Source organism: Thamnophis sirtalis, unplaced genomic scaffold (assembly GCF_051295495.1).
Source record: "Thamnophis sirtalis isolate CommonGarterSnake01/CBP01778 unplaced genomic scaffold, rThaSir2_p1.2 scaffold_7, whole genome shotgun sequence".
In the NCBI taxonomy this organism is placed as follows: domain Eukaryota; kingdom Metazoa; phylum Chordata; class Lepidosauria; order Squamata; family Natricidae; genus Thamnophis; species Thamnophis sirtalis.
The window spans coordinates 46,188,551-46,211,393 of NW_028261387.1; the positions used below are offsets into that span (position 1 = coordinate 46,188,551).

Genomic DNA, 22,843 nt, shown 5'->3' on the forward strand with positions numbered 1-22,843 from the left:
AAAATGGGGTAAATCAAGCGTTATAGGAATTTTGAACCATAACCAACATCTATAATCAGGAAAATTCCTAATGTGTTTTAGAATAAATAGCAAAAAAGAGCAGTTTCAAATAATGAAGATGAAGAATTCCCGTTTTTTTTTAAAAAAACATATCCCAAAGACTTTGTTAAATATATCCTTACTACATATAATTTAGGCATGTTTCACAAGTTTAACCATTATTCAATGGGACCCAGTACTAATAACACATAGGACTTTTATTTGAATGTCAATTTATAAGATAATTCATTTATTGTAAACAAGAATATTAAATTGCCATTTGGTTTTGGATACATTTTTTCCTGTTAATTATTTTTCTATTGGAAACCATTGTCTTTTCAGAATTGAGCAGCAGATAAACTGCAGAAATTATCTTCTGTCTAGTAGTATTTTACTGGATTGTCCAAGGGCTTTCTTAGATGCTATTATTCCTGCTGCAACTCAGGGGATATTGAACATTCAAGGTCAATAGTCTGTACAAAGAGAAGAAAAAATCGGTAAGCTCCTGTAATGATAGAAATATAGACAGAAATCTATTTCTCAAAGAAATACTGCAGAACATTGAGTAGATATCAGGTTGGATTTCATGAATAGGGCGAGTGCAGTAGAAACTAAATAATGGTAGCGAAGGCAATTTACATATATCTGAAATGTCATCACAAGCAAAGATTTTTTGCTGAGAGTTTATAGTCAGAGGGATGACATTGATTTACTATACAGTTAGAGCAAAGGTTTTTTATACAACTGAATGTGAGTCATATGACCATTAAATATCCAGTAGACTGATTAAATCAAGTGATTCCATTTTTATTTAAAACAGCATGTATAAAAAAAATAGCATTTCTGAATTCCCTGTACAGTATTACTATTTAAAAAAACCAGCAGACTACACACCAAATTACTTAAACAAGTTTTGACAGTATTGAAGTCCAGGACATCTTGCTCCCTTTCAAAGTACAGCACTATATACATATGCCATCTATACATATCCTCCCCATCAACACCAGTTAAAAAGTCTCAAACATTTGGAGAGGGTGAACAGCAACAGTTGGAAATATTTACAGGTGATGGGGAAGGGCAGTCAGCTGTTCCATACAGAGGCAAGATATCAAACAAAAAGGCAGAAGATCACCAAAGAGGGATTAGAATATGAAACAGAAGTAGGAACAACATAGCAGAACAGGTCAACAGCTATAGCAGTGAGGTGTATGCCACAAATTCGCATGATTCATAAATAAAATAAATAAAATCCTACCAGTTAGGATATTTAATTTTTAAAACCCTAGAAATAAATTAAAAACACTGGAGTAAAAATATTATAACTACAATCTTCTGTACACCAATTTTTGTTCTTGTATTCTGTACAAATTTACAGTTTACAGTTGCATTGTTTGTGCACTAGAGGATGCCTTCATGTTCAAAAGGCAGCAAAAGCAAACACAGAGTTCATACTGGACAGCAATTAGGGTTGCTAATATTATCTCCTTCATTCTGAAGTAGTTTTTTTGAAACTGGAATAAATTTTAAGACAGGTAAATCTGTGAGAAAGCAGCAGTGAAGGAATGTTCAAGTATTTTTCCCCAGCACAGCTCAGTTTGCAATTGAAGGCACTCAGAACATGGTAGTAGTAACACAGTGAAGGCAGGTAGCCGGTCCAAATCACAACTCCCTCCCTTCTCTTGTACCAAACATCTCTAGTTCTTTGCACCACTCATTTCATATTCTAGGATTCGGCTTGTCCAATTCATCTAGTGGTGAGAAGATGTGTAAGTCAGGCTCCCGAACAGCAAGTCCATTCTCCCAAAAGAAATGGGTTTCTTCAGACTTAGAAAAGTCATCAGGAAGCCTGTGTCTGGAAAAAGATGAGTCAAATTTCTATAAAAGTCTTCACTCCACCAGATCAAATATGGCAAAATTTTGTTTTGCTCCTCAGAAGGATGAGACACACTATTTGCTGGATTCTTGAATTAGACTATGCAAATGGATCTCAGCTGTTTCCTGAGGCAGGAGAACATCTTGCATCCAAGAATGATTCAGAAGATCTTCAAAGGATGGCCTGTCAGAAGGCCTTAGAGCCAAACACCACTTAATCAGATGCTGACATTCTACAAAAGAAAGTACAAAATTAGCAAAGGTCCACTGATGAAGAACATCACAAAATAGAACATTATAAATGCTGCTGCAAAATCTCCATAGGTTATTTAATAAAATGAGATTGCTTTACACAGCCGAAATTCTTGAAGCCGAAACATCCATTCATCCATGCTTTATTACTTTGCCAAGGTTATGTAAAATCAAAATGTCTTAGATTGAGTTTTCAGGAATGCTAGCTTCTAATCCTTGGCTAAAAGCAGTCATCAAAAATCCTAAAATGTTGCTTTATGTGACAGTGGCACTTGCATATTACTGATTACTGCTTATCCAATATACTAAACAAGTTATTTGTGATCAACATTCCAGACAGAATTTCACTCACTCCAAATTAACACTTACCTGAAGAAATCCTTTGACGAAAATAGACCTGGCCTTTTATAATCTCTTCATCATGTTCAAAAGGAATATCCCCACACACCATATCATAGAGTAATACCCCGAGTGACCAGACAGCAGCAGATCTGCCATGATATCTGTGATATCTGATCCATTCTGGAGGACTATAAACTCGAGTGCCTGAAAACAGAGGATAGATCATCAGGAAAATTTTTAAAAACTACAGAATTCAGACAAGTACTCTTAAATCTTATAGTTATGATATATAGGTATAAATTTAGACAGTCTCTATGGACACTAATCAAGGAATTAAAAAAAGATCTAATTTTTAACCATGAAAAGATTAGTATGTATTTTATCTTTAAAAGGAACTTTTATACCATTTATACCTATATCTTAAAAGAGATCACAGCAATGCCGGGAACCTTTTGCCTAGATGTCTTTGTTGTAGTGCTTGATCTCTCCCTCCTCCTCCCTCTCTTGGCAGGAAGCAAGGATACTGAGGTCAGAGCTGCTTGCCTGGTTTCCATCCACGTGACTGTTGTTTACAAACTTTGAGTTGTAAAAAGATACCTCATAATCCACAAGGGGGCACTAAAAGCTTGGGAAAGTGCTGAAAGAAGGCAGTAAACCCATCCTGGGTATTAACCGTTAAATTAAAAACAAAACAAAAAATTCAAGGCAGCGCGTGCCATTTGGGAACCCAGACCAAAAAACAAACAAGCTGCAAGCCAGCAGTGATTTTTGAAGTAAACGGCTGTTAAGTCTTCCACGAGTCTGTTAGCAACGCAAGCAGTTTGTTTTGTTTTGTGGGAACAGTTTGAATGCACAAGCAGATCAAATTTCTATTCTAATATTAATTCTTAAATCCCTATCACTACAAACTTGCTTTCAAAAGACATTTATTTGCATTTCTAGCCCCAATGAGGTTATTTTAAAGTGATCACTCCTAGATCAAATTTCACAACATTCATGCCCTACAAAATGCAGCTTCCCTATTGAAATGATTAATTTAGTGAGTCTGCAAATACAGCTTTTAACAGTAACCTTTTCCTCTAGGCTTCATATTCAGACATCACCGGAAAGGACGAAATACAAAAATGTCCCTTCAGTCTTACTACATAGAATAATTGCATGACATCCATATTTTTATTTGGACTTGTAGTTAGACTACCATTAAAACATAAAGACTATTGCAGGAATATTTTACATGCAGCTTAGCATACATCCATTATATCAAGCAGGTGAATTAGTAATCATAACTTGGAAACAATCTACAATAGATTTTTCCCAAGGCATTTCATTTCCACATTTTTAAGTAAGGTTGTGAGCCCATTGGATTTAATAGAAAAACAATCTCATCAGCAGTAAGGTAGCCACAAATAGACATTAGTTCTCTGGGCAAGAGCAATTTTATGTAGGGAATGATTTATGAGAATAAAATATACTTCAGAAAAAAGACAAATCGTTAAAATCATAGGAAGAACTTGTTCTATTGTTGTGAAGTTACCTAAAGCACAGCCTAGGGAACACTATGTTTCAGAAATGAAACTTCCTGGCTCAGTTTTGAATGAAAACTAAGAACACTCACCATCAAAGTCCGTGTATACTGTGTCCTTGAGCAGTGCTCCAGATCCAAAGTCTATAAGTTTGAGCTCTCCATTGCTCAAGTCAATCAAGATATTCTCATCTTTGATATCCCGGTGCAGGACACCACAACTGTGGCAATGTCGTACTGCTTCCAACACCTGACGGAAAAAGCTGCGAGCCAAATCCTCAGGAAGAGCACCTCGTTCTGTGATGAAGTCAAATAGATCTTGAACAGGATCTGGCCTTTCCAAAACCAAAATGAAACTGTCTGGTCTTTCAAACCAATCCAGCAGCCGGATTACCCCTCGAAATCCAGAGCCAACCTTTTTCAGGAGCAAAATCTCCATGGGTACCCTCGTTCCACCAGGCTGCATAAAGAATGGAAAAAGGTGGAGGGGGGGTTGAGGAAAAAAAATGATTTGTGAGAAGGAGAACAAGTCGAACCTCAACATCCAATACTGACTGTGAAGATCTTTCTGCAGTAAGAAACTCCAAGCATTCCTCCCTTCCCCACAACTTACCAGTTCTCCCCATTCAGAAACCCGGTCCCGGGACACATGCTTGATGGCCACCTTCAAATTTAAAAAAAAGGGGGGGGAAGGGGGACAGATAGAGAATAAAAAATTAATATAGATAGCAGCCAGTGGTAAAGAATGGAGAATATAGGAGTTTACTGAGGAGGCGGGAAGGGCAAAAACAATAGGGAACGTGGAGGCTGCGAGAGGGCACACTCCACTAGAAACCCATCACTCACCGGAGCTCCATCTGCCAGCCTGGTGCCTGAGTAGACCGAACCAAAGCCTCCACTGCCGAGCAGCGGGCCCACTTGGTACAGCTTCTCCAGGGATTCCTTTTCCTTTCCTACAATTAGCAGGAAGGAAAGATCATTTAAACCCTGTCAGACATGCCCTTGCCTCCCCCCACCTTTCAAAACAAAGCAAAGCAAAGCAACCCCCCCCCCAAAAAAAAACCAGCCCACCCCAATCCAGTTTCTTAAACCGAGGTATTTCCAGGTCATCCATCCATCCATCGACCATTCCCGACTGGTGCTTCCAGCCTCCCGCCTCCCCTCTTCCCGTCCTCTTTCAGCTGACCTGGCAGCGGCTTGACGGGGTGCAGATCCCCGCCGGGCGTCGAGCATAGGTGGGCCAGTGAGTTGATCTTCGAGAGCAACATCCCCGCCCCGTCCGCGTGTTCCAGGCAGGCCGGGGCTGGCAGCAGCGGCAATGTCTCGGAGGAGGAGGAGGAGGCGATGGCGGCAGCGGCACAACTGCCGTCTCCTAGGCACGGGCGGGAGCTGCGGGCGGGGTCGTGCCGGGCCAGCCTGCTCCCTCCCGTGTGGCGCGGCGGCCCGGCTTCAGCCGCCTGTAGTAAAAGTGGGAGGGAGCAGAGCTGGGGTGGAGCCGGGGAGAGCCGGCGGGCAGGTCTCTAGTCCGGGAAAACTCCGCCCACTGGCGCTGCCTCGGCCAATCCCTGCTGCAGCTGGCATCCTGCGCCGGGCCTCTTCGTCAGAATGGACTGCTGAGGAGGCTCGACGTGGCGGGAAGAAAACGGCGCCAAAGAAGGGGGGGAAAGAGGGGGGGAGGGTAAGAATGAGAAGCTGGAGACCGGGAGGAGGGAGTTGGAAAGGGCTGAGATCCTTGGCGGGAAAGGGGAGAAGGCAGCGAGGAGAGGGAGTCCTTGGAGGATTGCTTTTTAAAAAAATGCATTCATGGTTGTCCGTCTTTTTCTCGCCAGTGTGTCATTGTCGGGAACATGAGGGGTAACATTCAGTGGGTGCATATCTCTTCATCTCTGCTGCCTACCGTGCAGTCGTTTTTGGGCAGGGAGCTCCCCGCCACACGTAGATACGTATGGCGGGGAGCTCCCTGAAACGGCTGCAGGTACACCCACGCCGACTCTGCTTGAAGGCTCCTCCTAGTGACTCATGGCTTCTGATGGGGGGAATCCTGTTCAGAACTTCCAAGTGCAGCACACTGCTTTCTTCCGAGTAAATGGCATTACGTGCAAGAAATTTAAGAAAACGATAAAGTGCCAATTAAGTCGAACGCCAATCCTTTCCACTGTAAGGGATAAAACCTGTCCAACAAACTAGATTGCTATTACTTTATCCATCAAAATTAATAGGTATCTTGTCAGCCATTCGCACAAGATATCGCTAGTCATCCTTTGTAAGAAGGTAGCAGAGATTGATTTAAAGGGAAGTAGATTTAATAATGAAACAAAAACCCCCACAATAAAATCATAGATGCTTATGTGGCCAATTGGTTTCTAGTGGAACCAAGTCAACAAAAGACTAAGCTTCCAGCATCAATTCTGTGAATTCTACAAAAATAGTTGGTTAATTAATCTTGTTTATGAAGGGTCCTTCAGTAGTTTTTCAGGTACATAGGATAGCCACCCAGTCCAGATGGTATAGTTTTCTTTAAAAAACATTCTAAATCATAACAGATTTTTTAAAACAGAATGAATGTTATCAGCATCCAATTGGGCCATGATTTTTGTTATGTGAAGCTACACAGTATCCAAAATACTTTTATATTAATTTGCTGCTAGCTACAGGTTCCAAGGGAGAGGTATAACTCAGATAAGGAGAACACACATTGTCAACAGAAGCTCCTCTAATAACTACTTAGTTTTTAATTTTGGAGAACTAGTATAACAACATTCCTAACTATTTACAAAAACTACATTGTGATGACTCTTTATTTGAGCAAGTATAAATAAGGTCATAAATCCCTATATTCCACACAATGTACTATATTAATTTTAATTAGAATTTATTTATGTACTATACAGTGTTTTGCAATTACAGCAGTTTAACAAAGTTTCTTTAGTTGACTCTTCATCAGCTATTACTGTTGCCAGTAAGGTTTTTGTTTTGTTTTGTTTTTTGTTTTGCAATTTTTGTCTTGTTCTTAGAGCAGTATGGGCATTGTAGTACAAAGTGCAACACCTGCAGATGTTGAAGGCAAGTTGTAAATTTAAGTTTGATAGTTTTTTTCTATACAAGGGAGTTGCACAGATAATTTAAAAGGCTATTGTGCAAGATTTCATTTTCCAATGAACTTGAAGAGGAACAGCTGTTTTAAAAACAAGCATCACTACTTACTTGGAAGTCAATTATTACAGTAATCTGAGAGTGAAACTCTATAAATACTAGTGAAACTGACAGATTATTTTCATGTAAGAAATAAGGAGTACATCCCATGGTAAAGAAAAAAGAAAATGGGAGGAAAAGAGATTGATTTTGGGATTGCACTTCCAGCAGTATTTAAACATGTGTCAACTGGGTATAAAGTGTTCTGAAGACAGAATTCTGCATTTATTAACTCATTTTGCAAAAACTATATGAATGTGGAAGGTGATGTGAGATTAGAATACTAATATGATTTATTTGGTTTCATTTTTATAATCATTCCGTTTGTTGTAAAATTTGTATCTTGAAAAAAATCAAACATAATCCAATATTTATAAAAACAATATACTTGGCTGCCTGAATACAAATGACAGTCTGAGATGAAGAAATCATTTTCCTGAATAGGAATTTAGTTGTTTGTTTGTTTTTTGCTTATCCCAGTGAGCAGTTATGCTCACTGAAATATTTCTGCATGTAAATCCACCATATAAATAAAATAACACCAAATAAAGTTTCTTGGATGAGAAGCAAAACGTTTTCAAGGAAAAAAAACAAGAAAATCCAGTTGTCTTTTGAAAAGCACCTTTGGGACAATCATGACCTTGGATGATTGAGAATAGATTTCTAATCCTTAAATTCTATGATTTCATTACCATTATGCTAATTCAGCCTTGCACAAAAGAGCTCAATATATGCCCTTCCATTAGCTTTATCAAGTTTGGCCATTGTTGACAATGGATCTGATAAGGAATTCCTGATTAGGAGTTCCTTAGGGTCCAAAATGGTTGTGCCTTTGGGCAAAAGAAAAATAACTGAAAACCACATGATCCTCTGCCATTTCAATTCCAGCCACTATCCTGTCTGTCTAGCGCCCCCCCCCCTTCTCAGTATTTCTTATGGATTACATTCTAGCATGTAATAGCTATTGTGCTATGTTACAGTGTTGATGAGAGAGAACTACATCTTTAGTCATTCAGCTCTATATTATTATTTGAAGACAATTAGGAATTGGCAGGGAGTTATATCTAAAAATAGTCTTCTAAGAGAAATATTTTAAAATTATAATAAGGATATATAGTGGAATGGGAAACAAGTACAAGCATGAAGCTTAATTTTCCTCCTGTTTTGTACAAATTCAAATAATGCTGCATTGGATCCAACTCAATTTTTAATGCAAGGTTATCTGCAGGCATGTTGGCCTAATAATAACAACAAATGCCTTTGTCATCAGCACTAGGAAAGTCTGCCATGTTTGGCTGAAGTCAGCCTCATTGGAATTCTTCTGCTAATCTTGTCATGACTTCATCTCTTCCTGAAATTCTGATCATGGAAAATCTGTCAGATGAGCTTCTCTTAGTTGATTAAGTTTTACTCAGTAAAAGGAGGAATCCCTATGAGAATCCTTGACCAGAGTGTCTTTTTAAAAGAAGTTGACTGATGAGATGCTTTCCAGAATTCCAAAGATAAAATAAACAATTTTAACAGCATAGATTTCTGATGAGTCATTCTATTAACATTTATAGAATTTCAGATGCTAACAACTAAATTGCTACAGATGAAACACAGCATCCCTCTATGTGTATGAGTAGGTGTGCAGTGTTATTTCTTTACAAAAACATGGGGTGTTCGCACCATTCCACACATATTTTGAAGACTGATTAAATAGATTGTGTTTTACTAGAAATTCCAGTAGGGTGTTAGGTAGGTAGTTGTGTGTGTGTGTAAATAATGATAGGTACATCCAGAAAAGGGAGCAACTGATCTATTGAATTGATTCCCAAAGTCCCAGGAGTTTTGATTTAACTCAAAACAGCCCCCATTTGGCATAGGATTTAAATAATTCTATCCGGTCAGCCCTATTATGGAAACATCAAAACCCAGTTAATTACCACATATTGCTCCACTACCTAGTGTTCCAAGAACAAAATAGAAAGAGCAGCTGTAAAAACAAGCCTCTCTATTACTGGACTCACTGTCAAGACTTAGCGGGACAGAACACACCTCTCAGATCCTGGCCCTAGTAGTTAAGCCACACCAATTTAGGCAAGCCTAGCCAGTAGAGGAGGTCCTTTGCAATATTTTTTCTGGTGAAAGAATTCCAGGAAGTGCTGTGGGCAAGGCTCCAAGCTGTTTCTGAAGAAAGTGGGTGGTGACTTTTGACCCGGTTCATTAATTTAATTGTATTCTTCTGTAAGGAGATTTGTTTGAGTACTGGCTGACTGGATTAAATGTGTCCCGAAAACAGGCCCATGCACATGTACACAAACGTACTGGGCAGAAACAAAAAGCATTTGACCACTTTTCTAAATCAACATAGAAACTGATACTGATTGTGACACTACAATATCATTCACTATAATTATCCTATGAGGTATTTCAGGAAAAAATGGAAAATGCTTTATAATAGAGCTAAGACGCTGAGCTTGTTGATCAAAAGGTCAGCAGTTCAGCGGTTGGAATCCCTAGTGCCATGTAACAGAGTGAGTTCCCATTACTTGTTCCAGCTTCTGCCAACCTAGCAGTTCAAAAGCACGTAAAAAATGCAAGTAGAAAAATAGGAACCACCTTTGGTGGGAAGGTAACAGTGTTATGTGCACCTTGAGCATTTAATCATGCCAGCCACATGACCATGGAGAAGTCTTCAAATAGCGCTGGCTCTTCAGCTTTGAAATGGAGATGAGTACCGCCCCCTAGAGTCGGGAATGACTAGCACATATATGCAAGGGGAACCTTTACCTTTACCTAATATTTTCCTAGCCCTCAACACAATACAGAATGTGCACACATATGATATGTACTTAAACAGATGCTTAATAAATTTATATGTAACTTTGTGAATGAAAAGGGGTAATAAATGTCTAATACCTTTGGCTAAGATAGATAGACATACAGACAATGAACCTTTTTACTATTTAATACAATAAATAGTGGTTTATGTTCTGTATAAATTATAATCACAGGAATATGTGGTCTTATGTTCATTTATTCATTCAGTAAGCTGCAAACATTTCATGCAGCATCTTATCTCTGCTGTTCGTAAATAATAATCTCAAGAAAAAGCATGTGGCCAATTTGTACAACAGATCAAGGGGAATGTGCAGAAAGATAAAATCTGACAGTGCCTTACAACTGGAACATTAAAAAGAACTTGGATCTTTAAAAAAGATTTTGACTGTTTAGGAGCAATCTATTCAAACTAAGGCAATTAAAACCAAAAATGAAAAATGATCAAATAATTCAAAATGCTGATTCTGCAAAGAAGCAGAAAAACAATAGATCGTATATTCGTCTCATGCAAGAAGATCGTACAAACTGATTGTAAACAAAATATAGTCATCAAACTGATTCACTGAAACATCTAAAATTATGTGCTAGTAAAGTAAAATTGGTGGGTAATTGAATAAATAGTTGAAAATAAGCAGGTTAAAATTTTGTGGAACTTCTGAATACAGACTGATAAAGTCTTGCCTCATAACCTATGAAATACAAGTGATCGAAAAGAGGAAAATGTGAGTAATTGCTAGGGCAATGCCAGCATTTAGAAAATCTGCACTTTGAAAAAATTTCCATCAGTTAATTGCAAAAAAGTCACACTGCTTGGATCTATTTATATAGCACACTAATACATTACAACATCCTAGGTTCCTAGGAAAAACTTGATGTGTATGAAGGCCAACATCAGATAAAAAACTGGCACCTGTGACTTCACGTTGTTGTGAGCAGATAATACCAAAATTGTAGGAGTAAGTAGTAGAGAAAAGTGATTTAATTAATACCTTTTAATTCACAACTATTTACTGAATTTAAATTTATTGATATTTTTCTCAATTCTACATAAAACTATGAAACAGCAACAAAGAATCTACATTTATACTTTTTTCCAGCATGCATCTTTTTAAATTTTGTAGTAAGTTTAAAAATGAACCTTCCATACGCTCAGCATTTGGCATTATAAAACATGTGACAGAATTATGTTTAGGTACGTACACTGCCTGGTTTTCATCAATTTCTATTTTGCAGAGAAATTATCTCCATCTTCTGTATGCAATATTTGTTTAATAGCCAATATTAATTCAAATGAAATAGACTTTTATGCAATTTTAAATGCAAGGAGGCTGTTTCCTTCAGTTTAATAATATTCTAGTACAGGTAGTCCTCGACTTATAACAGTTCATTTAGTTACCATTCAAAGTTACAACGGCATTGAAAAAAGTGTGTTATGACCATCTTTCACACTTATGAATGTGGCAGCATCCCTATGGTTGCGTGATTTACATTTGGATGCTTGACAAATGACTCATATTTACTGTATGATCATTACAGTAGCCTGGAGTTATGTGATCCTCTTTTGTGACCCTCTGACAAGCAAAGTCAATGGGGAAATCAGGTTCATGTAACAACTGTGCTACTAATGTAAGAATTGCAGGGATTCACTTAACGAATGTGGTGAGAAAAGTCATAAAATGGGGCAAATTCACTTAACAAATTTCTCACTTAACTTAAATTTTGAGCTCCATCATGGTCATAAGTTGAGGACTACCTATATAATCTTTTCAAACTTGAGACTCTTAGTATGTGTGGGTCTATAAAACCCATAAATCAATATTATCTCTGGCTATTCTTGAAGATTGTGGCAATGTTGATCCCCAAACAACAGGAGGGCACTGGGAATGGTGTACTAAAAAAGCATAATTCTTCTACATTATCAATATTTTCTTTAAAAAAACTTAAACCTTTAGGTATATTAGGAGTGACAGACCATGATTCTATGTAAATATACAGTTACTACTTAAATCACAGAATTGCAGTGAGGATATCGAGTATACAAAGCAAAGGATATTAAAAATTCAGGATAAAAAACAACTTATTGAAAGAAACTCTGGGCAAGGAGGCTGAAATGAAAAAAGTGAGAATTCTAGTAATTCATACATTGAACAGTTGCCCTGTGTTTTATTCTCTTCCTTAGTTCATGCTTGGGGAAAACTCGGGTGAAATTCAGCAGGTTCTGACAGCTTCTAGAGATTCAATAGCAGAAATTTTGAGTAGTTCGGAGAACCGGCAAATACCACCTCTGGTTAGCCCCAGAGTGGGGTGGGAATGCAGATTTTGCAATATACTTCACCCAGTAGTGGGAAGGGAACAGGGATTTTTCAGTATCCTTCCCTTGCCATGCCCACTAAACCACGTCTGCAGAACCGGTAGTAAAAAAAATTGAATTTCACCACTGGGAAAACTGGTGTTGTGTATAAGGAACATAACTGCACTATAACAATTAGCTGGCAGCCTTGGGCATTTCAAAATGCTTCCTAACTTCCAAAAACAATTTTTCAATCATAATATAAAAAGTGATTTTAAAAAATCAGTTGTCCAACAAAAGATTAATTTGCAATTGTTTAATGAGAGAAAGTTACAAAATTCAATCACTACTGAATTCATGATAAGCATCTGTCCCTTGTGAAAAAATAGCAGGAAGTCAGATTCAATCCATGGCAAACAAATTAAGCAAAGGTCACATTTTAAGCTATGACCCTATATTGCTTGTAACTGAAGTAGCAACAGAATCTGGTAACGAGTGATAATTGGTGGATTAATACTATTTCAACTGGATGTTTTAATTTAGAATGGCAAAATATTACCCTTGCTCAGTGGAATCTCTTCCTTTGACTTCATCATTCTTTTTTCTCTTGCCATTTTCTATAAGTTTAATAGTCTGTGTAAATAAATACATTTCCTGAGATAGGAACGTCTCCACTATAAATTTGGGATCACTAGCAATTGTGGGTTTTTATACTGCTTGTAAAAAGCAGCTCTGATTCATTGATTCATCCATCAATTCATTCAATCCTTTAATTTTTTTAAAATTCTACTTGTATATCCCCATAATAATTCATGCCATGTGATTTACACCATGTGTAGTATGTGGTGAATATGCAGAAGATTGTATTGTATCAACCTCTCATGTCAGGTTTCTTTTAAATCATTAAGGATCACATCTGAGCCTATATCTATTGCCTGAGGGCAGACACTTTGCAAGTCCACTAAAATTATTGGTATTAAAAAATTAAGTTGCTGGAGAAGCATAAGTAGATGAGATTATCTCTGTGCCCCATTTCTCAGACCAAGTGGTTTAATTTTATATTTTATTTTAGAAGTAGGAGAGTATGGCATACCAAAACTAAGAAAAATTGTTGGTAGGCCAAAGGGAATAAGCCCCAGGATTGGTTTAAGATATTTTAGCAGCTAATCAGATGGGTAAGATACACAAGCTGATTGGGTTGGTAGTTGAGTGTTTTTCATCACAAAAGTAAGACCACCACGATGTTTTTCATGGTACCGGAAGCTGCAGGTTAGCCTAGGGAGGCAGCTACATGTAACTAAAGTACTGTATATACTGTATGTCAAGGGACAAGGTTTTCTCTTGCAACAGAAATGGATAATTACTGCTTTTAAGAATATGTAGAAGTACAATAGTTTTGCTTAGAGTAATTCCGGCCTTTGCCTGCCCACAAGCAGTCTCTTCTGTTCCTTTTATTTATCACCCATTTGAAATATCCAGTTAGAGTAAATCAGAGTGGATATATTAACCTGAATGTTAAAGCCATTCAGCAGGAACAACCCCTCTTTGTAAACAGACACAAAACTCAGGGTGAAAAGGAATAATTAAAAGACAAAAGTCAGAAGGGAAAGACTTCCCTTGAGTATGTATTGATGAACATTTATATCCTTAAATGAGCCGTCCTGCTGGCTTCTTTCTGTTAGTAGTTGATTATCAGCACGCTTGCCTGATTAGATGGTTGACTTCCTTTGTTTTCTGCCTAGATTCCAGACTTCTACCTGAGAAAGGGGTCATGAAGGGATTTCACTGATGGCCATGTCATAGCTATGCATATCCCATGTTTTTTGGGATAGCTGTAACTCACATGACTTGCTTACCTTAAGTAAACTTCAGACTATTCTTTGGAAGTGTCCAATCTTCTTGCTCTAAGCTGCCATGTGAATCAACACCCAATAGCCTGTTCCTTGTTCTGAACAGATGATTACTGAATTCTTGAAAAGGATGGCAACCTGACAGTCCTTGAGCTAATCTTCTATTTACAAACACTAGAGAAAACTGTCATACTAACTGGCATCAACTGACTTGCACAAATATATAATCAACAGAAAATTCTCCAACTGTTTCCTGTGATCTATATGTCAGCATTGATTTGTGTCAACATGCCAAAGAGAGTCCAATAAATAAATAATTAAGTTAAATGTTTTGTCAGTATCACTGGATTTGCCTTATGAAGGACAGTTAGAGATTGATTTTGCAACAGGAAGAGGTTCTATTACCCCAAGGCATTATTTTCTCTTGGGAATTGTCCTAAGGATAGCCATTAGTTCCAGATGAGCTTGTACAGGAGTCTTTTGTAAACAGGCATTGCTTGTAGCTGCCCAACAGCACAACTTCACTGAAAATGGATGGGAAGTTAGTCTGTGTCCTGGCAAATAGACTTCCCCCAAATCAGAGTAAATCTGAAATGTGACATTTCATAGAAGCAGACTTGAATGACAGTTTCGGTTTCCATCTTTCACTGAAGTTCCTTCGGTCAAATTTACATATCCAAGGGCTTATTTACATGTACAGTTATCTTCTATTTACAAAAGCTTCTCATGGACTTTAGTCCATGGAATTGATAAGAGAATACAAGAAAGAAAGAAAAAGTATTTGACTATCTATGGTCTTTTGAATACCACTGTAATTTGGGTGAGTAGTAAGTGGCCCCTTAATAGGAAACAAATCTAAATGTCACACTGATAAATGTATTTTACAGCAGTCCTAGACCCCAGATTTTTTTAAGTGACAAGATTAGGAGAGGGAGGGCAAATTCCAAAAGAGGACAGGTCATATCTACCCCAGAGATACCAGAACTCTTTGGACAGAACTTGACCATTGGCATTGCTTCTACATTCTATGCTTTGAAGTGGGAAAGGCTCCTTACCTATATCAGCACACTGTTCAGGCACTTTGGAAAGGACCGGAGAGGAAGAAAAAGATATGCCTGTTCCCAACACACACACTATTAGCCAAGTTTGGTATTAAGCAAGCATGGCTTTGGAAAAGGCAAAGGATCTCCTTCCTCAAAGAAATATTGTTGCTCTGTTTGTCTGAAAGTGGCGCAGTGGTTAAAAGCAGCACTGCAGGCTACTGCTAGATCAGCAGGTCAGCGGTTCAAATCTCACCGGCTCAGGGTTGACTCAGCCTTCCATCCTTCCGAGGTGGGTAAAATGAGGACCCAGATTGTTGGGGGCAATATGCTGACTCTCTGTAAACCGCTTAGAGAGGCCTGAAAGGCCTATGAAGCGGTATATAAGTCTACTGCTATTGCTATTGCTATTGCTATAAAGTGCTTATTTTAAGATTCATGCTTGGGGTTCCCTGTCTATAAATACAGACTACTGATTTACAGCCAAGTTTAGGCTAGAAAATAAATATTTCTTTGCCTCCCGCGGGCCAGAGGCATCACACACAGGCCATGTCCACCCCAGTTCCGCGAAAGGAAAAACATAATGATACATCACATGATAGTAACATGATGCCGTGAGTTTGACACCCATAATATAGGGGAAAGTTCTCTTAAATTAGTGAGCTGTGAAATATCATTTAAGGTAATGCTGATTGGATTGCGAGAGGAGAGTTTCCATAATGGCAGATTTTAAAATTTCAAAAAGTCCACTGTTGGAAGAAATGGACAATAATACTCTTATTGTTGGCCATACTGTAATGTATCTTTTCCCATGGCTTCAGAGGCATTGGACTCGCCATTTCTATCTACTCACATCTGCAAGGCACCAGACTGAAGAAGGCTGTGCTATTATAGTATAGGACTGGAAACTGCTTAATTCTCCTAAGTGGTTTGTAGTCTCTTAAAATCCATTAACAGAATAGCATCCACATAGCTTAATGCTGCTGTTCCTAATATAACAGTGAGCAGTAGAAATAAAAAAAAATCATTTTTGTTTCCTGCATGGAACTAATTGTACATAAAATTCTCCTCCTATGTAAATTTAGGTGTTCATAAATAATAGTTCATTTGCTTCCTTTCTCCAAGTTATTGGAGTGTTCCAGTTCACAAAAGGAATTCCAGCTTGATATCTTTTTTATGTGTGCTACTTTGGAGTAACCTACTTTTCTAGGTGATATCTTCACAAACCTCTCCTCCACTGCCACCTCAAATTACATTAGAAACTGTCAAGGATGGTTATAAGCTATTACACTTCCTTTAGCACTTTCGGTGGGGTGCCTTTGCACAGATATATTTTCAGCTCTTAAATGCATTCATTCATTGCCCTGCAGATCTGGAAAGCATGTATGGCCTTTCCTGACTCCTTAGTTGTCTTCAAAGCACATAGGCAGTCTCTCAGACATTGGATGGACAACACAGTCCAGATATGTGTGAAAGTGAAAGGTCATTGAAAGAGATCTACCTTATTACATTCTCACCCCTAGTTCTAATTGCTCATTAAAGCATGAACTGGGAAAACAAGAGGGATTCAGCATGCTAGTTTATTGCCAGTTCATTGAGTATTGTTCAGTGGTACCAAAGAGAGTCTTTCTGTGCTGGAGTATGTAAACATTTTTTGCTGTTGGCATTCCTCTTATTTGCTTATGTCTCCCTGCAGTGATGCTATGAGAAGAGGACTTGAAGCCAGAGTCCAAAGACAAAATGTAGGCTTTTTAAGGGCCCAGATGCAGAAAAATATGCATTTGCAAGTAAAATAACCAACTAAATAAGAAAGAAATGGCGTTCATTCAGAATGTCTGAATTATCTAACCTGCTCTGTCTTTTAAGTTCTTGCTTTCTCAAACTGACCCTTATCTAAAGCTTTGAAATAGAGGCTGACTTTGCTGGGCTGATTTATTTAGTTGTTTTTTGAAACTGACAAATTTAATTTTGAAAAAGACTTCAAGATGAGACAAAATTAGGGTCTTGGGCATGTGAAAACCTTTCCTCTAATCCAGCTGTCATGGTCATCTCTCTGCTCTGCTAGTAAAGTGTTACGCTAAATACATGATATTTGCAACCAAGTTTTATGTTTCTGTATGTTCTCCTGGCTGAGAAGCAGCTTCCATACAGACATCAAAGGGTCAGTTCCTAACACTGGAAACAATCCATCCAGTTCTTCATTCCCTTGAGCTGCATTTCACTCTAACCAGAGTTGCCTTGCATGATAATCAGGCCTAATTACTGCTTTATCCCTTGATTGTTCTGCTGGGCCTTTGGAAGTATAATGTCTCTTTCTCAGCTTACATGTACATTTCTTCCTGTCCCTCACCACAAGCCTCTTTCTTTAGAGCTACTTAGATTTTTTGCCCCCCTTGAGAGTTTGCCATTACAGTTAACAAATTGTTTAATAACTTTTTAAAGGTGGGAACAAAACTATTCCATGGTTTCAATTCACAACACATATTACTGAGAATCTTTCCTTGATTGTTAGAATGTCCTACAGCTACAGTACTGTCCATCCAATCCTGGGGCACTGCTTAGTTTATTCCTAAAATCTATATTGAGATCATTTAAGCAGACATATGGCTATTATGAAATATCAGCATTTTGTCTTGTATTGTAAGGTATTCCTCTAATGCAAGAAAACTAAGTAAAATGTTAGATATTTTTTGAAATTATTGTTCATAGCCAAGCAATTGGAACATTGCTTTATATAACCCTTTAAAATAAATTTCCCGTTTCTTTTTTTTAATTCTAAGCGTATTTAGCTTAGACATAGATATGGTTCATGCATAATGCCAAGTCAGAATTTTTAAACCACTGCTTGTTCAATAATCCATAGTCACATGGCTTACATAGAAATGATATCATAAGGGTTAGCATCTCATATAATACTAAACCAGAATCAAACAATGCACACCCAGGATTATGTATTAGATGTTTTTGGCAGTATACTTTCTGCTGCATATGATTCTCAGATACAGTCACATTATATATCCATCAAAATCTTGAATGAAGGGAAGAAGTGCATGCATATAAATGGTGGGTATTGTGTTTTGCTGCGCTTCAACTCTAATTTATTCCATCTGTGAATACGATCTGATTAAAACTTGCAGCCGAGCCCTATGTTTGCTGAAAAGTAAGTCATGTTGAAGTTTGCAAGAACATGTGCTTAGAATTGGATTACATGTGAACATATGTATTTTCTTTCTTCTTTGCTGATAGATAGCTCCCAATGATTGGAGAGAATGATAAAGGCGTATAAGATTCAGAAAAGTAAAGAAACAAGAATCTACTCAGCATAATCCAAAAGCAGGTATCTAAAACCACATTGACCACACTTATTCTGAATTGCTGTGACTTGAATTCGTTTGGTCATCCATTTCTTTCTAATCATCTATTCTTCGATGAACTTTTAAGATTTCCCAGAGATTTTAATATCACCATTATCTAAACGTTAGATACACAAAATCCATCATTAGATTTATTGCTTTAGTTCAATAGATGCTTGAGACTCAGATTCTTCTTGTAATAAAAAGGAGAGAAGAGAGCCAGTTTTATAATGGCTTTTTTTCCTCCCCCTTATTGGAGAAGAAAAGGACCAAAGGGGAGTTGAATCCTCTGGATAGCTAATATTTCTTAGGAACCTCTCTCTTTTTTCTTCTTTTCCTTTTGTTGGGGAGGGGGTGGATTGTGAGGAGAGAGAGAGAGACTCAATGGAGGCCCTTTTGCCATTGCTAATCTGCTTTGTGAATGGAGCCACATGGGGGATTGGGGGATGGAAAGGAAGCCACATGCTTGACATTCCTTTCTCTGGGTGGGCTTCTTCTCGCCAGACTCTCAGGATGTGGGAAATGGAAGATGAAAGAACTGCATTTCCAGCCTATCAGGTTACAATGCCTGAACCAGAAAAGAATGAAGGAGGGGAGGGGTGGATTTGCAGAGGGAGAGCCCCACTTTATTAGAAAGTGTCACAGGGAGAAAAAGAGGGTTTGGGGAGGAGAGAGTTTGACTGAGACCTAGGATGGCAGCTCATGTTTTGTTTCACATCACATCAGAGCTGAGGAATTTCCTCTGTTCTGGAGGTGCCTTACAGAAAAGGGGCAGAGTTTAAGGCTAGGCTGGGATGAATAATGGTCCAGCAGAAACCGATTAAGTGTGTTACTAAGTGATGGCTGTTTACAAGCAAAACCTCCTGCAGTGCTGAGGAAAGAGCTTGGCGAGGTGTGGGAGAGGCATATTTGTGTGATTTATAAGCAAAATCTATTAGAGATAAAGAATAGCAGCCATGGGTTTATAATTCCCCCTCTTTTTCTAAATTCATGTTGTATAGTTATCATTTGGAGGGCTAATTATAATCACACCATAATAGACTAACTACAGGAAGAAATGTGGGGTCCTGACTGATTTTTTACCCTCTCTGCTGCTCAACAAGAGAACAAAGAAGGAAGCCAGCACATTTGTTGATTGTCAATACTTTGTCAGTAGATAAGAATAATAGATTTGGCCTTCAAACCCAACTGCAGTGATCAGTTAACATGCCGTATCTTAATTATGGAAAAGTTTTCACAGTGCTAATCTAAAGTTTAAAAATAAAAATGGATATACTGTAGCTATATATTGGATTCTACATAGTTTTTTACTTGACTTGTTCACTGAAGCCTTCAAAATTCCCAAAGCACATTACAGTAAAAACATTGCATTATTTCAGGTTTTTTTCTTAACTATCTTCCCACCAGATTTTTCTGCCTTTCTATGTAGTTAAAACTCAAGGATTTTTTTTTAAATCAAGTTTTCAGGGTGGAACGACAAAGAAAAATTGGAAAAGTTTACATCTCACAAGCCACCATTTCTGAGACTTTTGACACTATATAACCCAACATGTTAGTCCATGCTGCTCAGTTGCTTCCACTTGTCTCCAGACCAAGGACGTTACTTTGATAGCTTGTTTATTGTACCATGTGAACCACTAAGACCTCTTGTTTGACTCTCCCAAACCAGAAATCAAAAGCTCAAAGGAAACCGTTACTTCCAAATCAGACTTGTTAGGATGGCGATAAACCAAGGAGCCACATTGGGCTATTGCGTCGGAACATGTAACGTTTAGGTAGGGGTTTGCATTTTTAATCCTTGTATAAAGTATAGTTAAGCTGCTTAGAATGTTACTTGATAGGAAGTAACATCTACTAGATTGCCAAATATGACATCAATGGAGCATTATTTTCCTGCATGGCTTGTCCAGCATTTTCTGTTACATTACATGCTCTGTATCCTGGAGCACTTACATAGAGCAAAATAAATTCCACCGATCAGCTGTTCAGGAGAAGAAAGATATGTGTATGTTAACACTTTCCTATCAAGCCTTCCTATGATTTGTAGGAAATTAAAACCCACCCCTCTCCTAGAAAATGAAATATTTTAGGAAATATTAAAAAGGAAGACTATTCCCCTAAAAAGTAAAGTAGAAACTCAGAGAGGCAGAAACTCAGCACTCTCACCTTTGTTAATGGGTCATTAAGGCCTGGGCCAGTCTATTCTACATAACAAAGTTCTATCCCCTTTCAGGCAGAGCCATTTCATTGCCCTTCATTGCACCACCCACCAAGTTTCAACCAAACCTAGCACACAGACAACCTACAAAGCTAGCTATGACCTCTAACAGCAACCAATTGGGATGCTCTACCTGTGCCCCAGGAAGTTAAAAGCCCAGAGAGGGCATAAACCCCAGGGACTTTCAGCATCTTTCTTTTTCACCCAGGAGCCCCAAGGCATGTGATCCTGTCCACCATTAAACCATCTTTCCAAACAGCCTCCATGTTTCCATTATCTTTTCCCCCACTTGGAACTGAACCCAGATGGACATTTCTTCCAACAGATTTTTTAAATGTGAAATGTATGTTAATAGCCCTTTTTCCTAATTTTTAAAACTGAAATTTCCTTTTGGTACTAAAATAGAACTGTTTAAAATGCTTTGCTTGAGGTTGCTCTAGCAGTTGCAGTAATGTGTCTCCCATATTAAACTTCCCTCTGGGATGTGCACTGCAAAGCAGAATTTGTTCTGCCTTTTTGGAAGGTGTTTTTTCCACAGAAAATTGCTACCAGTTTTGTAATGCACAGGACCCTCAAAATCTTACTGAAAGATGGCAGGTAAATTTCTTAAGTAGCAATAAGAATGGTGCTATGTGAAACAGAAAAGATAAACCTGGATTATATTGATTAAACATAAATAATGCCAGGGACTCTAATGTGAAAAGACTGAATGGTAATCATAATATACAGTTTTGGGGGAAAGTTTAAGATAGACATTGCTGAAAAAAATTTCAAACAATTTTTACTTACAAAGTAGATCATGGCTGGATACAAGAAGGAATGGGTGGCATTTGGTTATGTTCAGAAATAGTTTTTTTTTTAATGTGTTGGTTCCAGAGTAAGCCTAACCGTAGGAGAGAACAAAAATGAGGCTGAAATTTAACATGTTGGTTTTTCTTCAAGGGTATTGTTAAATGATCTTACAGGATCATTTTTCCATCTTAGATGAGGTTCTGGGACCCCCTGTTGGTAGTTGACCTGGTTTGGGATTAGAAGGAAAGTAGGATCAGGCCTGGTGAGTAATTGGATGGGAGATTAGGATATTCCATTTCTAAGGAGTAATATGGATTTTGAAAAAAATATTTTGAAACAAAGGCATGTCAGATCATTTCCAGATTGTAGTCAAGAAGTCAAGTTTGACTCAGGAGATAACTGTACTTTTTAAATCTCCCATATATAGGCTCACACTTTATACCAATGCAGCTTGAGTTGGATTTACCCCAGTATGTGATTGTGAAATCTTTTTAATGTGCAAATTACTGACTGGTGTTAGAAAATAGAATAGCATAGTTGAAAGGAACCTTGGAGGTCTTCTAATCCAACCCCTGCTTAGACAGAATACCCTACACCACTTCAGACAAATAGTTATCCAACATCTTCTTAAAAACTTCCAGTGTTGAAGCACCCACAACTTCTGGAGGCAAGTTGTTCCACTGATTAATTATTCTAACTGTCAGGAAATTTCTCCCTAGTTCTAAGTTGCTTCTCTCCTTGATTAGTTTCCACCCATTGCTTCTTGTTCTACCCTCAGGTGCCTTGGAGAATAGTTTGACTCCCTCTTCTTTGTGGCAACCCCTGAGATATTGGAACACTGCTATCATGTCTCCCCTAATCCTTCTTTCTATTAAACTAGACATACCCAGTTCCTGCAACCATTCCTCATATTTTTCAGCCTCCAGCCCCCTAATCATCTTTGTTGCTCTTCTCTGCACTCTTTCTAGGGTCTCCACATCTTTTCTACATTGTGGCGACCAAAACTGAATGCAGTATTCTAAGTGTGGCCTTACCAAGGCATTATATAGAGCCAAGGTGGCGCAGTGGTTAAATGCAGCACTGCAGGCTACTGCTAGATCAGCAGGTCAGCGGTTCAAATCTCACCGGCTCAGGGTTGACTCAGCCTTCCATCCTTCCGAGGTGGGTAAAATGAGGACCCAGATTGTTGGGGGCAATATGCTGACTCTCTGTAAACCGCTTAGAGAGGCCTGAAAGGCCTATGAAGCGGTATATA

General features: G+C 38.2%; 1 protein-coding gene across 1 annotated transcript; it reads right to left on the bottom strand.

Annotated features, from left to right (window-relative positions):
- Positions 1-825: 825 nt before the first annotated feature.
- On the bottom strand, positions 826-5,443 carry PIM1 (Pim-1 proto-oncogene, serine/threonine kinase). Its single transcript, XM_014060171.2, has 6 exons — positions 5,214-5,443; positions 4,874-4,980; positions 4,641-4,691; positions 4,121-4,487; positions 2,533-2,709; positions 826-2,144 (listed from the first exon to the last, which is right to left on the bottom strand). The coding sequence occupies exons 1-6, from the start codon at positions 5,293-5,295 to the stop codon at positions 1,987-1,989; spliced, it is 942 nt and encodes a 313-aa protein (XP_013915646.1). The 5' UTR covers positions 5,296-5,443; the 3' UTR covers positions 826-1,986.
- Between the last annotated feature and the right edge of the window lie 17,400 nt (positions 5,444-22,843).